Source organism: Rousettus aegyptiacus, unplaced genomic scaffold, assembly GCF_014176215.1.
Source record: "Rousettus aegyptiacus isolate mRouAeg1 unplaced genomic scaffold, mRouAeg1.p scaffold_m13_p_4, whole genome shotgun sequence".
In the NCBI taxonomy this organism is placed as follows: Eukaryota; Metazoa; Chordata; class Mammalia; order Chiroptera; family Pteropodidae; genus Rousettus; species Rousettus aegyptiacus.
In genome coordinates, this window is record NW_023416307.1 from 54,673,798 (window position 1) to 54,690,364 (window position 16,567).

The 16,567-nt window shown below is 32.6% G+C and overlaps 1 protein-coding gene across 7 annotated transcripts in view; it reads right to left on the reverse strand.

The window, feature by feature from the left end:
- STXBP5L (syntaxin binding protein 5 like) overlaps positions 1–16,567 on the reverse strand; it is a 243,509-nt gene that overhangs the window by 168,479 nt on the left and 58,463 nt on the right. For all 7 annotated transcript variants that reach the window (XM_036218792.1, XM_036218791.1, XM_036218789.1 and 4 more), the window contains 2 exons: positions 15,944–16,007; positions 3,216–3,299 (listed from right to left, as the gene is read on the reverse strand). In XM_036218792.1, the coding sequence (XP_036074685.1) occupies positions 3,216–3,299; positions 15,944–16,007 (148 nt within the window). The remainder of the gene's footprint in view (positions 1–3,215; positions 3,300–15,943; positions 16,008–16,567) is intronic.

Consider the following 16,567-nt stretch of genomic DNA (forward strand, 5'->3'; position numbering starts at 1 on the left):
CAACTCAGAGCCAAGGTCTAACTACAAACATATTCTCAATCATTGTACCATATTGCCTCTAACATAAACAATTTAAATTAATTTGAAGCAAGAAGAGTTTACAATTTTTTTTATATTTACAAGTTCACTCTGTTGTTGTGAATTAAAAAGTACTATTTCATTTTCCTAAATTGTTTTATTCCCAGTGGTAGTAGAGTGTCTTGCAAAAAAATATATGTTGCATGAACAAGCAAATAATGTCATCATACATGTCCACATCCTTGGTATTTTTTCTAAATATATGGAACTTGGGTAATGTACTAAGCACTATGGGACAAGCTCTAGTAGACATACGAGCTGAATAGATATATATGATATGATCTTTTCCTTAAAGGAACTTAAAAAAATAGTGAGACAGAAAAGACTAATATGTATGAACTTCCAAACAATAAGTATTATTAGAGTTACAGCTAATTTACAGCTAGACTAATCATTAGACATATCATCATAAAGGATATATGATATAACCTGTACCTCAAAAGATAAGTAAGATTTAATTAAGTGGAAAAGATAGCATGAAGCTCTAGACATGTTTTTCTCTCACCCTGTTCTTCATTACTAGGCAGAGAAGATTTATTTTTTGCCAGGGTTCAAGAAGCAGTTGGGGAGGGAGGGAACACTCTTCTTTATCTTCTCCTTTGCTTGTTTTTTCTTACTGTTATAGCTGGTTCGAGGGAAATGTCACTTCTTGCATCCTCTACATGTTAACTTGGATGAACCTTAGTCAATTTAAAGTTCTCTCAGACTGCCTTTTACAAACAGTGGGAACAGAGAAAATGTCCCCAGCCCTAACCCTTCTTCCTACACTAGTGAATTTCTACCTACTAGAGAAAATAGATACAAAAATAATAGCTACAACACAAAACCATAACAAGTACTATAAAAAAAAAAGCTGGCATTTGAATTAACTTAAGGAATAAATATTCAATTTCTATTTGTTTATACCCTACTCTTTTCTTAAAAAGGACTTTAAGGGTCTGCTAAAAAGCAAAATGTAATAAAACTAATTCAAAAGAGTTATAAAATATAGAAAACAGAATTTGGAAGATAAAACTCTAGCCAGTTTGGTCAACTCAGTGGCTGTGATTGAATTTCTTGAAAACGAAAAAAAAAAAGGAAACACAAAAAGCTGGGTAACGATATGAAAAAAGGAGAAATGGCAGTTACTCAAGGAATTAAAAGGTTAGCCTCAAATCAAATTCTTGAGGGATTTCTCTGTGAGAGATTGTTTAAAAAAAAAATTTAACGTAATAAAACAAAAATTTCACAGCGGATGTGGAAGTAAAATTCATATAGTTATTTTTGAAAATGAGTTTGGATTGACAAAACAAAACTCTCAATCCATCCATGGTTATTAGTCAAGGGACTAGTCAGATAGTCCAAATAGTTTTACAGTGGATAAAGAATTTATAAGATTTTGATATGCAAAAGAGAAGGGAATTCATGATAAGAAATTAGCAGGAGCAAAGGCTTGGAGGTGGTAATAAATGATATGTTTAGGAAATAGTGAATAACATGTCTGAAATGTAAAGAGTGTATAGAAGGATTAAACTAAAGAAAAAAGATCGTACCAGGGCCTTAAATCTCATACAGAGAAGTACTTTGTACTGTTGACAATTGGAAGCCATTCAAAGGTTCAGAGGTAGAGAATTACATAATCTGACTATGTCTTAAAATGGTAATCTTGTTAGTAAAAGATATACTGAAAAGATAAGACAGCAAAGAAAATGGTACATATATCATATAAATCAATATTTAAAATTATTTCTAGGTATAAAATAGGTTTAGTGTAGTATTTTACTGACTTAAACATTGTTAATCTTTATTTAAACATTTATTTGAAAAATTACTTTTGCTCATTTTTCAAAGTTAGAAATGTTCCTTCTACACTATTTAAACCCATAAGAAACCTAGCTGATTCTGTATTTTCCTCTAGATTTCTTTTTAGCTCTATTCTAGCTCTAATTGGCTAAATACCCAGATGGTGTTTGGACTATTATCTAGCTACCAGTCTTGAGAATGGGATCAATCTCCATCTACATCTTTATATTTTGTGTATTTAACAAAAGGTAAATCCTAGCTTGGTTCCCTATAACCTTCTTTCCTTATGATTCAAGATGCCCTCCAAGTTTATCATAAAGAGTATATTTATATAACATAATTTGCCAGAGTATCTTTCACCAATCATGACCAAATTATCTATAAACCTTTGGCTATCTTTAAGCACAAAACTTAAGAATTAAACCAGTCTTATTAATAAGAGGAAGGGAGGAAGCACACAAAGGAAGTGTTCTTAAGAAATGTTTAAATTTCTTTTTCTATTTTATATCAATTTTGCCTTAAATTCTTCAGCATTCTTCCCGTTTAAGTGTGGGTACTAGACTGGAATTTTTGACCTATATTTCCTCCTATCTGTCCCCACTCTACCCATTTCAGAATTTAATTGACTATATAGATGATCAACTTCATTTTTCATAGCTACAAGGGAGAATTCTCCCTTCCCACCTTTTGCCCCCAGCCTCATTGTCGTCATTAGTCTTGCTGAAAGAGGAAATAATTAATGGCCTAGAGTCAATCCCCGAACAATTAAAGTATCACTTCAGAAACTATTCCTTGATGAAAAGTTCATTGCCTTCTCTAAATGAAAACCTAATTAGTCTCAACTATGTACAATAAAACTGACTTCAAGATCTTACTGAGTCTTATTAATAAGTATTACTAATTACAAAATCTCACTTTATTCTAAGAAGGCAAATATTAGAAGATAAGACCATTCAAACTCACTACTTAAACTTTCTGCCACAGGAAAAGAATTTTCTAAGGGAGATGTAAATAGAGTCTTTAGTGACCTAAATGAGTTGGGACAAAAGCAAGCAAAGCCTAAAGAAAGGAAAAGGAGTTCACATGCAAATGGAGATACAGTACAGGTAATAGGTGCCAAAGTATATAAAGGATGCCAAAAAGGGCTCAAGAATGAGGAGTCAAGGCAGAATTCCCACTCAGGAGAACAACTCAGAGTTGGAATTTGTGCAAGCACCAATAGGCAGTGTGAGTTATTGAGTCATAACCAGGCAGTTTTCCAATGATAAAAATGTTGGTAACATGCAAAGCTTAAAAGTAGAACATAAGTACAAAGTCACAATACTTGTTCAAATATTTCAATAGAAATAACTTACCTCATCATAATAAACTCTCAGTTCTGCTCTTTTAGATTTCAAGTCCCAGAATACTACAGTACCATTTTCATAACCTATTAGCAGCTGAAAAACATTACAACAATCATTTTTGTAATTCTAACATTAATTTTCACTTGCTCCAAATAAAGTTTAATGGTAATACAATAAAGCAAAATCATACTACATAATACAACTTTATTTAGAATACCAATTTTTCCAGATTCTGAATATTTTTCCTTCATTTTAAAAAAACTGACAAATAAGCCACTTCAATATAAACATTTATCAATTACATATGCCATATTCCAAAAAGGAATTGAGCAAATGAAAATATACATAATACAACATAAAATTAAGAATATTAAAATAAAACAAGAGATAGAAAATAAAGATGAAATAAAGGATTAAATGAGATTTAAATGAGATAAGTGTAATAAACTATGTATAACTCCATTCCATCCTATGCACTTAAAAAATGTGGCCATAAATTTGGCATCAGTTTTCTCTGTATCCTCTTTTCTGTGACTTATGACAGCATTTTAAACTCAGATTTATGAACTGTCAGAAGTTCACAAAGGTATTCTAGAGAGTCACATCATTAAAAATGGTCAATATTTGTTTATAAATCAATAAATAAGACAATTAAAATACATGTTCTTCATTTTAATAGATAATTATAAGATCATATTTAAAACTTAGTCATTCAGCTAAACAGTGCTGAATGACTTTTACTTTAATATATTCTGAGTTATTGCATTTTGTTAAATTTAACCTATCATTGGTTAAAAAATCAGGAAGGATAAAAATAGACCAATGTTCAAATATTATGAAAACAAGCATTAAGTTTAGCCTATTTATTGATTTTATAGGATTAAAATTATAGGAGAAAAAGCCCTCCTTACCTTATTTCCCTCTTGTAACCACTAAACTGTTATCTGTGTCTATGAGTTACTGTTTGTTTGTTTTGTTCATTACCATATGAGCTAAAAATTTGAAAACATTTATCTATAAAGATAATATGCATGCCGATGTTCACTGCAGCATTTTTCACAGTGGCCAAGACATGGAAACAACCAAAATGTTCTTCAATAGATGATTGGTTAAAGAAGATGTTGCAAATATATACAATGGAATATTAGTCATAAGAAAAGATGAAATATTTCAATTTGCAACAACATGGATGGATCTTGAGATAATCATACTAAGCAAAATAAGTCAGTCAGAAAAGTTGCGAACCATATAATTTTACTCATATGTAGAATATAAAACTGAAAGCAACAAATGAACAAAAAAATAATCATTTATTTTCCATTTTTCCTTCTCTGATGAAACTTCCATCAGTTTTAGTTTATTAAACAATGCAATCACACTTATTTTAAAGTCCATATTTGATGACTGTTATTTGAACCTTCTGTTAGTCTATCTCTACTTTCTGTCTGTTCTATTAGTTTCTGGTGAATCCTGATTTTTCTGATCTGTGTAGACACCATGTCGTTTTTAAGTATAGAGGCTAATTATGGGAGAAATGTAGTGATAGATAAAGGTTCTGCGTGATGCTTTCTTCTTCCGGAAAGAATTGATCTTTATCTTTGTCAGGCAGTTAGACTAAGGCAAATTAATATAAAAAATTATTATTAAAAAGTAATATAAAAAAGATTGAGATGTTAACAAGGATTTCAGTCATTTAGGAGTCTAGTATATTTCCAATTCAATTTTATTTACAGGGCATATCCCTTTGGGGTCATATTGAAAGTTTGGTGCGATTACAAGATACTCTTATTTTTGGTTGCTCTGAACTTTGTTTTTTTAAATTAAGTTTATTGGGGTAACATTGGTTAATACAATTATATAATTTTCAGGTATACATTACATTTTGACATCTGCATATTCTATTGTGTGTTTACCACCCAAAGTTCAGCTTCCTTCAGCTACCATATATTTGATCCCTTTTACCCACTTCGCCCTCCCTTTACTGCCTACATTTGACCCCCTTTACCTCATCTACCTTCCCCCTCCTCCCCCTGAACTTCTTTTTCATCCTCACTACCAACTGTCCCATAAAACTGCAGAAAATTCTTAGTTTTTCAGCCAATAACTTTCTGTTTAGATACTCAGTATCTCAGTCATTCTTTTGAAATAGGAAAATGCCTTGAAGGGAAAGGTGATGCTAAATGTTTGGTTCACTTCTCTGGGTTTCTCTCTCTGGGATCTAGGGTGCACAAATCTTCACTACCTTGGGCACTCTCTTGTGTCCTCAAACAGATTTTCAAAAATATTTTGTCTAGATTTTCTAGTTCTCCAGAATAACTGATCCAAAATAAGGTATATTTTGGATCAAAATATACCATAATCGAAAGTATAAATACCATAGGTATTAAATATTATTTAAAGACATTTTCAGTATCAATGGAGGTGATCATAATTTTTTCTTAGATCTGTTAACATTTAAATCATATTGATGGATTTTCCCATAGTATCTATCCTTGCATCCCTGGTATAAAACAACACTTGTCACAGTATGTTGTTTTGGAATATACTGTTAAATTTTATTTAAGACTTTTGATATTTTATTTAAGACTTTTCCATTGATATAAATAAATTCAATACATCCATGCTTTTCTTCGTGCAACCTTTATCAGTTTTAGTTTTCATTCATAAAACAAAAGCAATTTGTATATTTTCCTTTTTAAAAACTATCTTCAAAAAGGTATTATCAAACTTTCTCTATAAAGGGCCAGATGGTAAATATTTTAAACTCTCTAGACCATACACTCTACAAAAAACCTTTATTTACAGTAATAGCAGGCCAGCCAGACTTATCCCACTGGCCATAATTGTGACCCCTGCTTTAAAATTGTTTGTGTAGCATTGGAATTATATAGTATTTAAGAAATTAGTAAAATTTCCTTGTAAAGCCATCTGGGCCTGGTACTTTTGTATAGGAATAGTAATTTAATAACTTTCTCACACTCACAAACTTTCTGTCTCCACTGGTATCGATTTTGATAAATTTATTTCCCTAGGAAATTACCCATTTTACCTAGCCTTTTAAATCTATCTCCTCAGAGTTGTATAAAATAACTTAATCGGAAAGTGGAAAAATTTTCTTAATTTTAGTGTGCTTCCTCATTGTTTTAGGTATTATCTGTGTTACCTTATTCTCTCCATATTTTTCTTAATTAGGTCAGATAGAAGTTTGCATATTTTATGTACTATTCAAATAGCCAACATGTTGATTAATTTATAAGATAATTTAAAATCAGGAAAACTCCTTAAGTTCTGCTTTTATCTTTACATGTCTCCTCTGATTCCTTTTGCTTTATTTTCTTGTTCTTTTTTCTATCTTTTTGTTGAGTTAATTGAATTTATTGACTTTCTTTTGACTTTATTTAAATTTCTAAGTTTTGACTAAGAATTGATCTACCATATGATCCAGCAATCTCTCTACTGGGTATTTACCCCAAAGACTTGAAAACTCATATCCGAAAAGATATTTGCGCACTGATGTTCATAGCAGCATTATTCACAGTGGCTAGGACATGGAAGCAACCCGGTGTTCTACAATAAATGATTGGCTAAAGAAGCAGTGGTACATATAGACAATGGAATATTACTCAATCATAAGAAGAGATGAAATACTGCCATTTGCGACAACATGGATGGCCCTCGAGATAATCATGCTAACTGAAATAAGCCAGACAGAAAAAGTTGAAAATCACATGATATCACTTATATGTGGCATATAAACCTAAAAACAACAAAGGAACAGGACAAACAGAGACTCATGGATATGGACTATAGACTAGTGGTTACCAGAGGGTAGGGGGTGGGGGAGGGTGAAGTGGGTAAAAAGGATCAAACATATGGTAGCTGAAGGAAACTGGACTTTGTGTGGTAAATACACAATAGAATATACAGATGTCAAATTATAATGCATACTTGAAAATTATATAATTGTATCAACCAATGTCACCCTAATAAACTTAATAAAAATTAATTAATTAATTGAATTTCTGATTTTTGTTCACATAAGTATTAAAGGCTATGAACTATTTTATAACTTTTAATTATATTTCATAGATTATTATATGTAGCATTACATTAATGTTAATTCTTATATATTCTCTGATTTTATTTTGTATTTTCTTTTGACCTAGTAGTTATTTTAAAAAGATTTTTTAAATTTCCAAGTAGAAATTTTTGGTTTTGGATATTTTTATTATTGTGTTTCACTTTTCATATGAAATATACAATCAAGTATGCTGCTTGGGTATCTATCCACTGTGAGGATTTTTCTTCATCAAGTCACTTAGCATCACCCCTAAGTTAAAATGTAATTGAGCAGTAGTCTGTGTCCAAAATGTACCAACTAATCACGTGGTGTCTATAAACCAGACCTGAATTCTGTCCTCTTTCATTAGCTGGTTTTACGTATTCCCCTCTCACCACACGAGACCATATATGTGGGTTGAAGGAAGGCACTGTTACAACAGATTAAGTTCTGGGATTCCCTTTATCTAATTTAGTTATGCCTTCTGGGCAGTTCAAGGCTGATTTCCTGAATATACTACTTTCATTACAAAATGGATTGTCACTTCCCTCATTCAATAGTATGACTCAATGAGTATGATAACATCTAACTCATGCTTACATAGTTAACTCAGCTTACATAGTCATTTGATTAGGTGTTCAGTCTCTACAAGGCCCATCAGCATGCTAGCAATTGCTTTAAAAATGAACTATATTATGACAGAGAGAAGGAAAAATAGCATAGCTTTAGAAAAAGATTGTGGTTATACTGCTTTTGATTCTTTATGCTGATGAATATTGAGTTCACTAAATCAATAATTGCTTATCAAGTGACATGGGATATTTTGGTCTGTGCCTGTAAAAGTATCAACAACAAGGGAGCTGTGATTGGGGCTACGATTTGGTTAATTTTACAGTGATCTACGAATACCAAGCTCGATCCATAATATTTTCAGCAGAACCCAAATAATGAAATTCAAAAAGATTGTGTCAATACTCACTACCATTTCATCATTCGAGTATAACTGTTCTAATCTCTAACCTCCAGAGACATAGCCTGGCTTTTGTTTACAATCTTAGTAGGGAGAGAGTCTCAGGATTTCCATTAGTCCCTTCCAACTATAATCACTCTCATTCCTAGGTCAGGCATTCAATATAAGCATTATGTCAGCTTTTAAGCTCATCTGTACACATTATACAATTGGGGTATGAAATAAATGGGTGTGTTTACATACTCATTGGACCTACTAGGGGATACACTTGGGCTCAAACTCCATTTATCACCTAGTTACCTAGTTTCATATGCCATGGCTATAACTGAAGGGCCACAAGTACTTTTTGGATCCCTTAGTAACCATGTCTGCTCTGACCCTATAGATAAAATGACTGAGAAAGTAAACAGTTGCTCCTGTAAATGACCACATATGCTTTTATAATTACCAGATGTTCTTATGGGGACATTTCGGAGTCCTTCTTCAGGGGCAACTGGCCTCTCCTTTTCAGTCAATAGCCTCTAGATCTATGAGTTGATGTATATCTGTAAATCTGGTCAGGCATTATGATTTTCCATTTTGGTGGTCAATGCCAAGAATTAAGCTGTTCTTGATTTTTTTTTCTGATTAAGCAAATCAAACATCATAGTTAGTACCCACCTAATTTTGCTCATGATATATTAGCTATTACTATAGATCCTGCATTACCACTCCAGCCTTGCTGCTTGTTATGGTAATTATGTTCATATTGCCAAGTGGTTGAGTATTGCCATCTGACCCCTACACGATCCATGATATTTAATCCTCATAATATTATGGAGCCCGGTTCTCTGCCATCATCTCCTACTGTCAATGAAAGCCAATAAAAGGATGACCATTAGCAAACTTCTCAAATATGCTGAGACTCATTTTTCCAGAGCATTCCTTATTAGGTTAAATGAAGATAGTGTCCTTGGGAGCCTCCTAGGGAATATAGTCACAAGTTTCCAAGACAAATATAATATATTCTTTTTAACATTCTCATCTCCTTGTTATCTGATCACTTCTTTAATACCACACAAACAAGCTCTGCTTTATTTACTATATGCTCTGTTGAGTCCAGGCTTCGAGAAGCCACCACAGTAAATGATTAGGACCAGACTCACATGTCCTTCTCAAAGCATTAAATCTCAAATCATGGTTGAGCGACCTCATGTAAATGAACTCTCCACTATGTAGGCCCCCAAGTTTAAACCCTTAAAAAACACTCCTACATAGTTGGCAGGTATTCCATTTCTTTAATATGAAGGTTTTTTCTTTCTGGAGGAAGATTCATGCTATACGAGGCTATGCTGAGATCTGAGATCTGTTTCTGTACAGGTAATGAGATTAGAGGTTGGTCTTGTGAGGATAAACATAATTAAGCAGGGAAATTATCTTAGGTGAGGTCATTACATTACATGGTCTCTTAGAAAAGGGAAACTGTTCTCTGGAAACAGTGAAAGAGATATTTCTGCTGGTCAGGAGGGATTAAAGAAATTGGAGGAGGTGGAGGTTATAATATTATCAGGCTTATCTACACAAATTTCCCCATTTCAGGTATAGTGTTTGAATTGTCCCCCAAAATTCACATCTACCTGGAATCTCAGAATGTGTCCTTATTTGGAAATAGGGCCCTTGAAGATGTAATCAGTTAAGAATTTTGAGATGAAATTGTCCTTGATTTAGGATGGGCTCTAAACCCAATAACTGGTATTCTTATAAAAGAAGAAAAGACCGAGACACAGAAAAGAAGGCTATGTGAAGACATAGGAAGAAACTGGAGTTATGCTGCCACAAATCAAGAAACATCAGGAGCCACCAGAAGGTAGAAAAGGCAAGAAATGTTTTTTTCCTAGAGCCTTTAGAGGGAGCATTGCCTGACTAAGCCCTTGATTTCAGTCTTCTGGCCTTCAAATTGTGAAATGATAAATTTCTATAGTTTTAAGTCACCCAGTTTATAGAATTTTGTTGTGGCAGCCTTAAGAAATTAATATACCAGATGTCACAGTCACATTCTTTCCTTATCAGCCCTTTGACTTTAACAAACCAGACCTATCAAACTATACATTAAGTCTCCTTATAACATACTCTGGGCCTATTTTTAGTGCAGTCTTCCCTAGAGCTGCAGGAGGTTAAGACATCCTTTAAAGCTCCTTAGAGGACCTCCAGCATGCCTTAAATCAGTAACTAACTGACTTAACTTTATTTTCAAACAGTCTCCAGTGCTTTGGTAGGCTTAGCCTAGTCACATGAGTCCTTGAGAGAGGAAAACCTTTCCCAGCTGTGGTTAGAAAGAGATGTGATGAGGGAAGGTCAGAGAGATAATATATTGTTGTCTTTAAAGATGGAATATGGGCTATAAGCCTAAAAATGTGTATAGCCTATAAAAGCTGAAAATGGCAAGAAAACGTTCTCCTCTAGAGCTACCAGAAAGGATGCAACCCTGCCTATATCTTGATTTTAGCCCAGTGAAAACTATGTTGGAATTGTGGCTTAAAGAACTGTAAGATGCCACATTTATTTTGTTTCGAACTATTAAATTTCTGATAATTTATGTTGGAATAGAAAATAATATAAATGCCATAAAAGTAAGCTATTTTATTCCATCCTGTTATAATTATCATCATCTTTTACCATTTAAGCACCACATGTACCTGATATCCCATTGTTTTACCTACCCATCAGCCCCTCATCCCAACTAATTATAGGAGAACTTTCAAGTAACTGTGATGTCACTGCACGATAGGGTTTAATACAACTTGGAAACATCAGTGGGATCTTTGATTTTTAGCTAGGAGGCAATCCAACCCCAAAATCCCATCCTAAGGGTCTACAATCTAGAACAGCGATAGGCAAACTTTTAACATAAAGGGCTCTGTAGTAAGTATTTTAAGCTTTGCAGGCCATGTAACTCTATCACAACTGCTCAGCCTTGCTCTTGTAGTAAGAAAGCAGCCAAAGATATGTTAATGGATGAACATGGCTGTGTTTGAATAAAACACTGTACAAAAACAGTAGCACGCCAGATTCGTCCCATGGCTGTAGTTTCCCATCTCTGATCTAGAACAATTCTCACAACTATTGTCTTAACCAGAATTCTGTAGAAAATAGCCTGAGGAAAGGCTTAAATGCTAATATTTCCCTGAGATAGGCAATCTTAAGGCTGTAATAAAAAAAAGTGAAGAAAACAAATAAGAGTAAGATGATTTATTATCACACTAACCACTATTTCATGAAGAGAAGCAGAAAAGACAGTCAATTAGCAGGTGTATCTACTTTGCCTTGCAGGATGTCTAACAGTTTACATGGAAACACCATGATTCAAAATAGCCTTACCATAGGGAGAAAAGGAGGAGAAATTATTTCATGTTTCTTGTCTGAGTCAAACTTTACTCCATGAGAAGCTGAACACCACCTCACTTCAAAGTTGTGTCATTTGATCCCTGGGGCAGCTGTTTGGGAAGCCAGATCTCCTGCCTTATAGTATGGCATATCATTTGAATCCAGAATTAAAGGGACAAGCCAAAGTCTCAGAGCATAGCCAGTCTCTATTTCAGGAAATAATACTGCTTGAAGTTGATTAACCTTGCCAAAAGTAAGGTGAAGCAAACAGCTGAGCCTCGATGGAAGTTCCCCCTTCTCGGTTAAATTCATCCCAGAAATGCAAAAATGTTTAAAATTAGAAAATCTATTGCCATATTTCAACAAAATAGCAAATTAAGGAATAATCATCTTATAGTATAAGTGCTTGACATCTGCTTTTTTTAATTGTAATGCAAGTCCCTGACAAACTTTTGATTGCCAAAGCATCCACTTCAAAAACATTCATCTTGAATTGACACATGCCAGCTACAGAACTAGATAAAGAGTCAGGCTGTCCACCAATGAATTTCCCACCCATGAATTCCCCTCATTTTTAGAAAGCTTGTGTTGTTTTAGATAACTGGCAATTTGATGGTTTGCCTTTCCCTTACTGCGCTTTAATTACTGCTCTTAAGTTTTAAATTAACCAACAAAGACTAAACCTGCTAAACCTAAGGTGCCCCACCTTCGATCCCAAGAAAAGAAGACCAGATCTGCATGTTCTCTCTCTCTATCCATAACCTTGCTATGTGGCCCCAGGTATGCCCTGTACCCTCCAGGACCTGTGAGTAATAAATGCTATTTTTAAAAGTTCCCTAATGAATGTGCTAAGGTGCACCTTGCAATCATAAAACATGCACACACAAACCAGTCCAGCCACAATACTGGCTCCAAAAGAGGAAATGTAGGGGATCACCTGGGACCCAAAGGATCACCCCCAAGCATTTCTAGCCCATAGCATCTCTACCAATAGGCAGATACTGGCACAAATACATCTAGATACATGTGGAAAAGCATTCAATACCATTCATAATTTAAAACTTTTTGAATATTGAAGATAGGTAGAAACTTTTTAACCTCAAAAAGCAATCATCCAAAGACCTAAAACAAACATCTTAATTAATGTTGAAGTCTTGGAGGCATTTCCTTTGTGATTAGAAATAAAATACAGTTTCCATTAAAACCATTTGTATTCAACACTGCACTGAGTTCCTATGCAACAAAACAAATAAATACATTAAAAACTATAAATACTGGAAAGGATGAAACAAAATCTGTCTATATTTACTAAATTTTAAGATATAGAATATCTCAGAAAATCTAAGTACAGCTATTAAAAACAAAAAATTCAGTAATATTTTATACACTAAAATAACAAAAATCAGTAATATTTTATACACTAAAAATCAACTATGAAATTGATTTTAAGAAAATTCACAGGAGCAATAAAATCTATAAGGTACTTAGAATTAAGCTAACAAAAGATATGTAAGATTTTTGTGAAAAAAGTTACAAACTTATACAGAAAAAAAATAAAGCCAAAATGAATATATCATGTTTACAGATGGAACACTCATACCTAATTATGTAAATTTTCTCTAAATTAATTAGTATGTTCAAGCTTCGAACTAAATCACAGAAAAGATTTACAACACGGCTTAATAAACTTATCCTAAAATTCATATATCACAATAAATGTTCAGAAAAACCCAAGATATGGAGAGAGGAGGAAAGTCTACCAGATATCAAGATATTTTGTAAAGTCATTAAATTGTGCTGATAGGAAAATAAAATATATCAGTGCAACAAAGTCCAGAAAAAGGTCCATCCAAATATAGAAACTTGATATATTAGTGAGATGTCCTTCATCATTGGAAACTAGATTGTCTATTTAATTGACATGTAAAAATAAAGTATACCCTTATCTCAAACCAACATAAATTACATATACAGATTAAAATATAATTATAAAATGCAAAGCCTTAAAACTGATAGAAAAAATAGGATTATATTTTCCCCCAGGAAGAGAAAGATTTATGGAATAAGAACCAAAATGCAGATATCAAATTAAAAGACTGATAAAATTGAATGCATTAAAATTAAAAACTTCTATGTGGCAAAAGGCTACTGATGGAAAAACTAATCTATAAGAAGTCAAGTGATTTATTCAAGGATATGTGCTAATAAGTAGTAGAGCCATAATTCAAACATATAATCTTCTGACTAATACTAATTTATTTTGCATTCTTTTTCATTTTTAATTACATAATTCATACACATTATATTCTTTCATAAAATTTTACTCAACACAGCAAAATAAGAACACCTTTGACTATTTTCCCCGCTTCCAATCTTCAACATCCTCCCTAGATTTATACATATCCTTGCAGGATTTTTTCCTTGGGTGTTTGAATACATAAGTAAATATACAAATGATTATTCAAGTGGTTTTATTCTGTACTTATTGTTCTGCAACTTTCTTTTTTAAAATGTGCCTTAACAAACTTTCCATATCAGCACAGCATCCCACAGTATGAATATATCAGCATTTCTTTATTCATTTTTCTATTAATAGAACTTTAGGCTATTTTCAACATTTTACCCCTTGGTAAACTGAAATGGATTTTCTAGGTTATAATATGTTTTAAATGTCGATAATGCCAAATTGCCTATACTGGTGGGTGGGTGGGTGGGTGGGTGTGTGTGTGTGTGTGTATCTACTATTACTGTAACTAGATGCCCATTTTTCCATACATTTTCTATTACCTGATATTAATATTTTTAAATTTTAATATTTTGGCAATCTGATGGGAGAAAAAAATGATATATTACATTTCCCTAGTGATTACTAGTGAGGCTGTTTCCTCCTCACTGCCAAACCCTGTTCTCTTGTGGTAAAAGACAACCACACCTTCAACTCTTATAATTGTCTTTTCTAGTAGGCTTACTTTCCGTATTCATAAATATATTTATATTGCCGTTTTTTGATTTATTAGGCATTATCCATTTATTTCCTATTATGAAATACAAGTTCTTTACATATGTTGCATGTTCATTATATGTGCTGTATATATGTAGCAAATATTCCCTCCCACTTTGTTGTCCATCTCTTATCATGATTGTCTTGTTATGGTATATTCCTCAATAATTTTAGGTTTTATGTCTTGCCCAAGGATGTGCCTACTCCACAGTAACAACTCATTTCCTACAGCATCTTCAAAAACTTCCTGAGTTATATTTTTAACATTTACATATTTTCTCCATCTGGAATTTATTTCTGTGAATGGTATGCGGTAGAGAAATCTTACTATTTAGTTCAAAATAGCCAATTGTCCAACACCATTTATTCGACAGCCTATCATGTCCTAAAACATCTCTAAAATGTACAAAATTTCCCCAAATGCCTGAACCATGTCTGGAATATCTATTTAGATCTAACCCTGTACCAATATCACAATGTATTTCTTTTTCAATAATGTCTTAGCTATTCTTAAATATTTTCTTTTCTTATGAATTTTAGAATCAGCTGAGTGAGTTCTTAAAAAATCAATAAATTCTGATGACACCTGATTAGAAATACACTGTATTTGTGGATCATTTTAAAGAAATCTAACAACCTTCTATTGCTATAAGGTGGACTTGCCTTTCAGGTTCAATATTTATTAGGTTAATTTAGTTTCTATCATTTAAAAATAAACAAAGAACCAAACCTATACTAAATAACTTATTCATGAGTTTGCTATAGTACTAGCAAAAAATTATATACTTAAACAATATTTAAGTGAAAGTGACACTTTAGATCTTTTCATGTTACCTATCAACTTTGTTTCCACATCATCAAAGGAAATTTTTGAATAATCAAGATGAATAGGATTATTTTTGTAATCTGAGAACACTTTCTATATTATTACCTACTTATAAAATCAAGATTGGCTAATTTATGATTATTTAATATAGTCATTCATCATTACCAAAACTGAATAGCAGAGGCCAATGAGTAACAATACAGATAGTCATATTGTTAAGTTCAAGCACAGAATATTTGTAAATTAAACCTGTTCCATATGTTACATGCTTTCCTCAAAAATCTAGAATTAAATATCAACCTTAGCTCTAGGTAAAACTAAAGACTTAATATGTGACCATTATTAGTGTGAATAATTCATTCATTCATTTGCTCAATCAATCAACATATTTTAATTTTAAATTAACTGAATACTATGAACCATGCTATAAATGTTTTGTTATCAAATAATAGTAAGAAATACTTTCATTCAAGAATAATAAAAATAAATGTAAGAATAATGGTATTGTAATACTCACTTTCCCTTCATCTCTTGGGCTATCGCTTAAATGTACAACTGGACCTGGATGAGTCTTTGTGGATCTGTTAAATCAATTCAAAACAGTAATTAAAAAATAAACATTAAAACACCTTATTGTTAGAAACTGGGACAAAGAAATTAGGTTTATACTGGAATACTCTCCCACTATTCTGGGGTTTAGCTTAGATTTATGCATAAGTCTTGGATTGCTTTTCTTTAGGACTACTTTTCTTTTTCCTACTAACCCATTAAAATAGGTGTGGTTTAAAAAAACATCAGGTTTAATAACACAGCTCCACAAAACAATGGAATTCTTTATTATAGTACGTATTTATTGCCAGATCTAAGCCTCTGAAAATTTGAAATTGAACTTTTATTTATACAAAGGAACACATACAGCCATGAAGCTGATGCTATAACCCTGCTTCAACCAAATTGCAAAGTACATACCTACCTGATTTAAAATTTCCTTTTGACATGAAATCTCTGATTTTGCTCCAACAGAAAATTATAGAGGCTGCTTCAATTTAAAAGAAAACTCTCTCTAGTGATAACCAGCATACAGAAAACTGACAAATTGGGGAAACCTAGTTCACTGGTTATGTTTCATTTACCTGGTTAC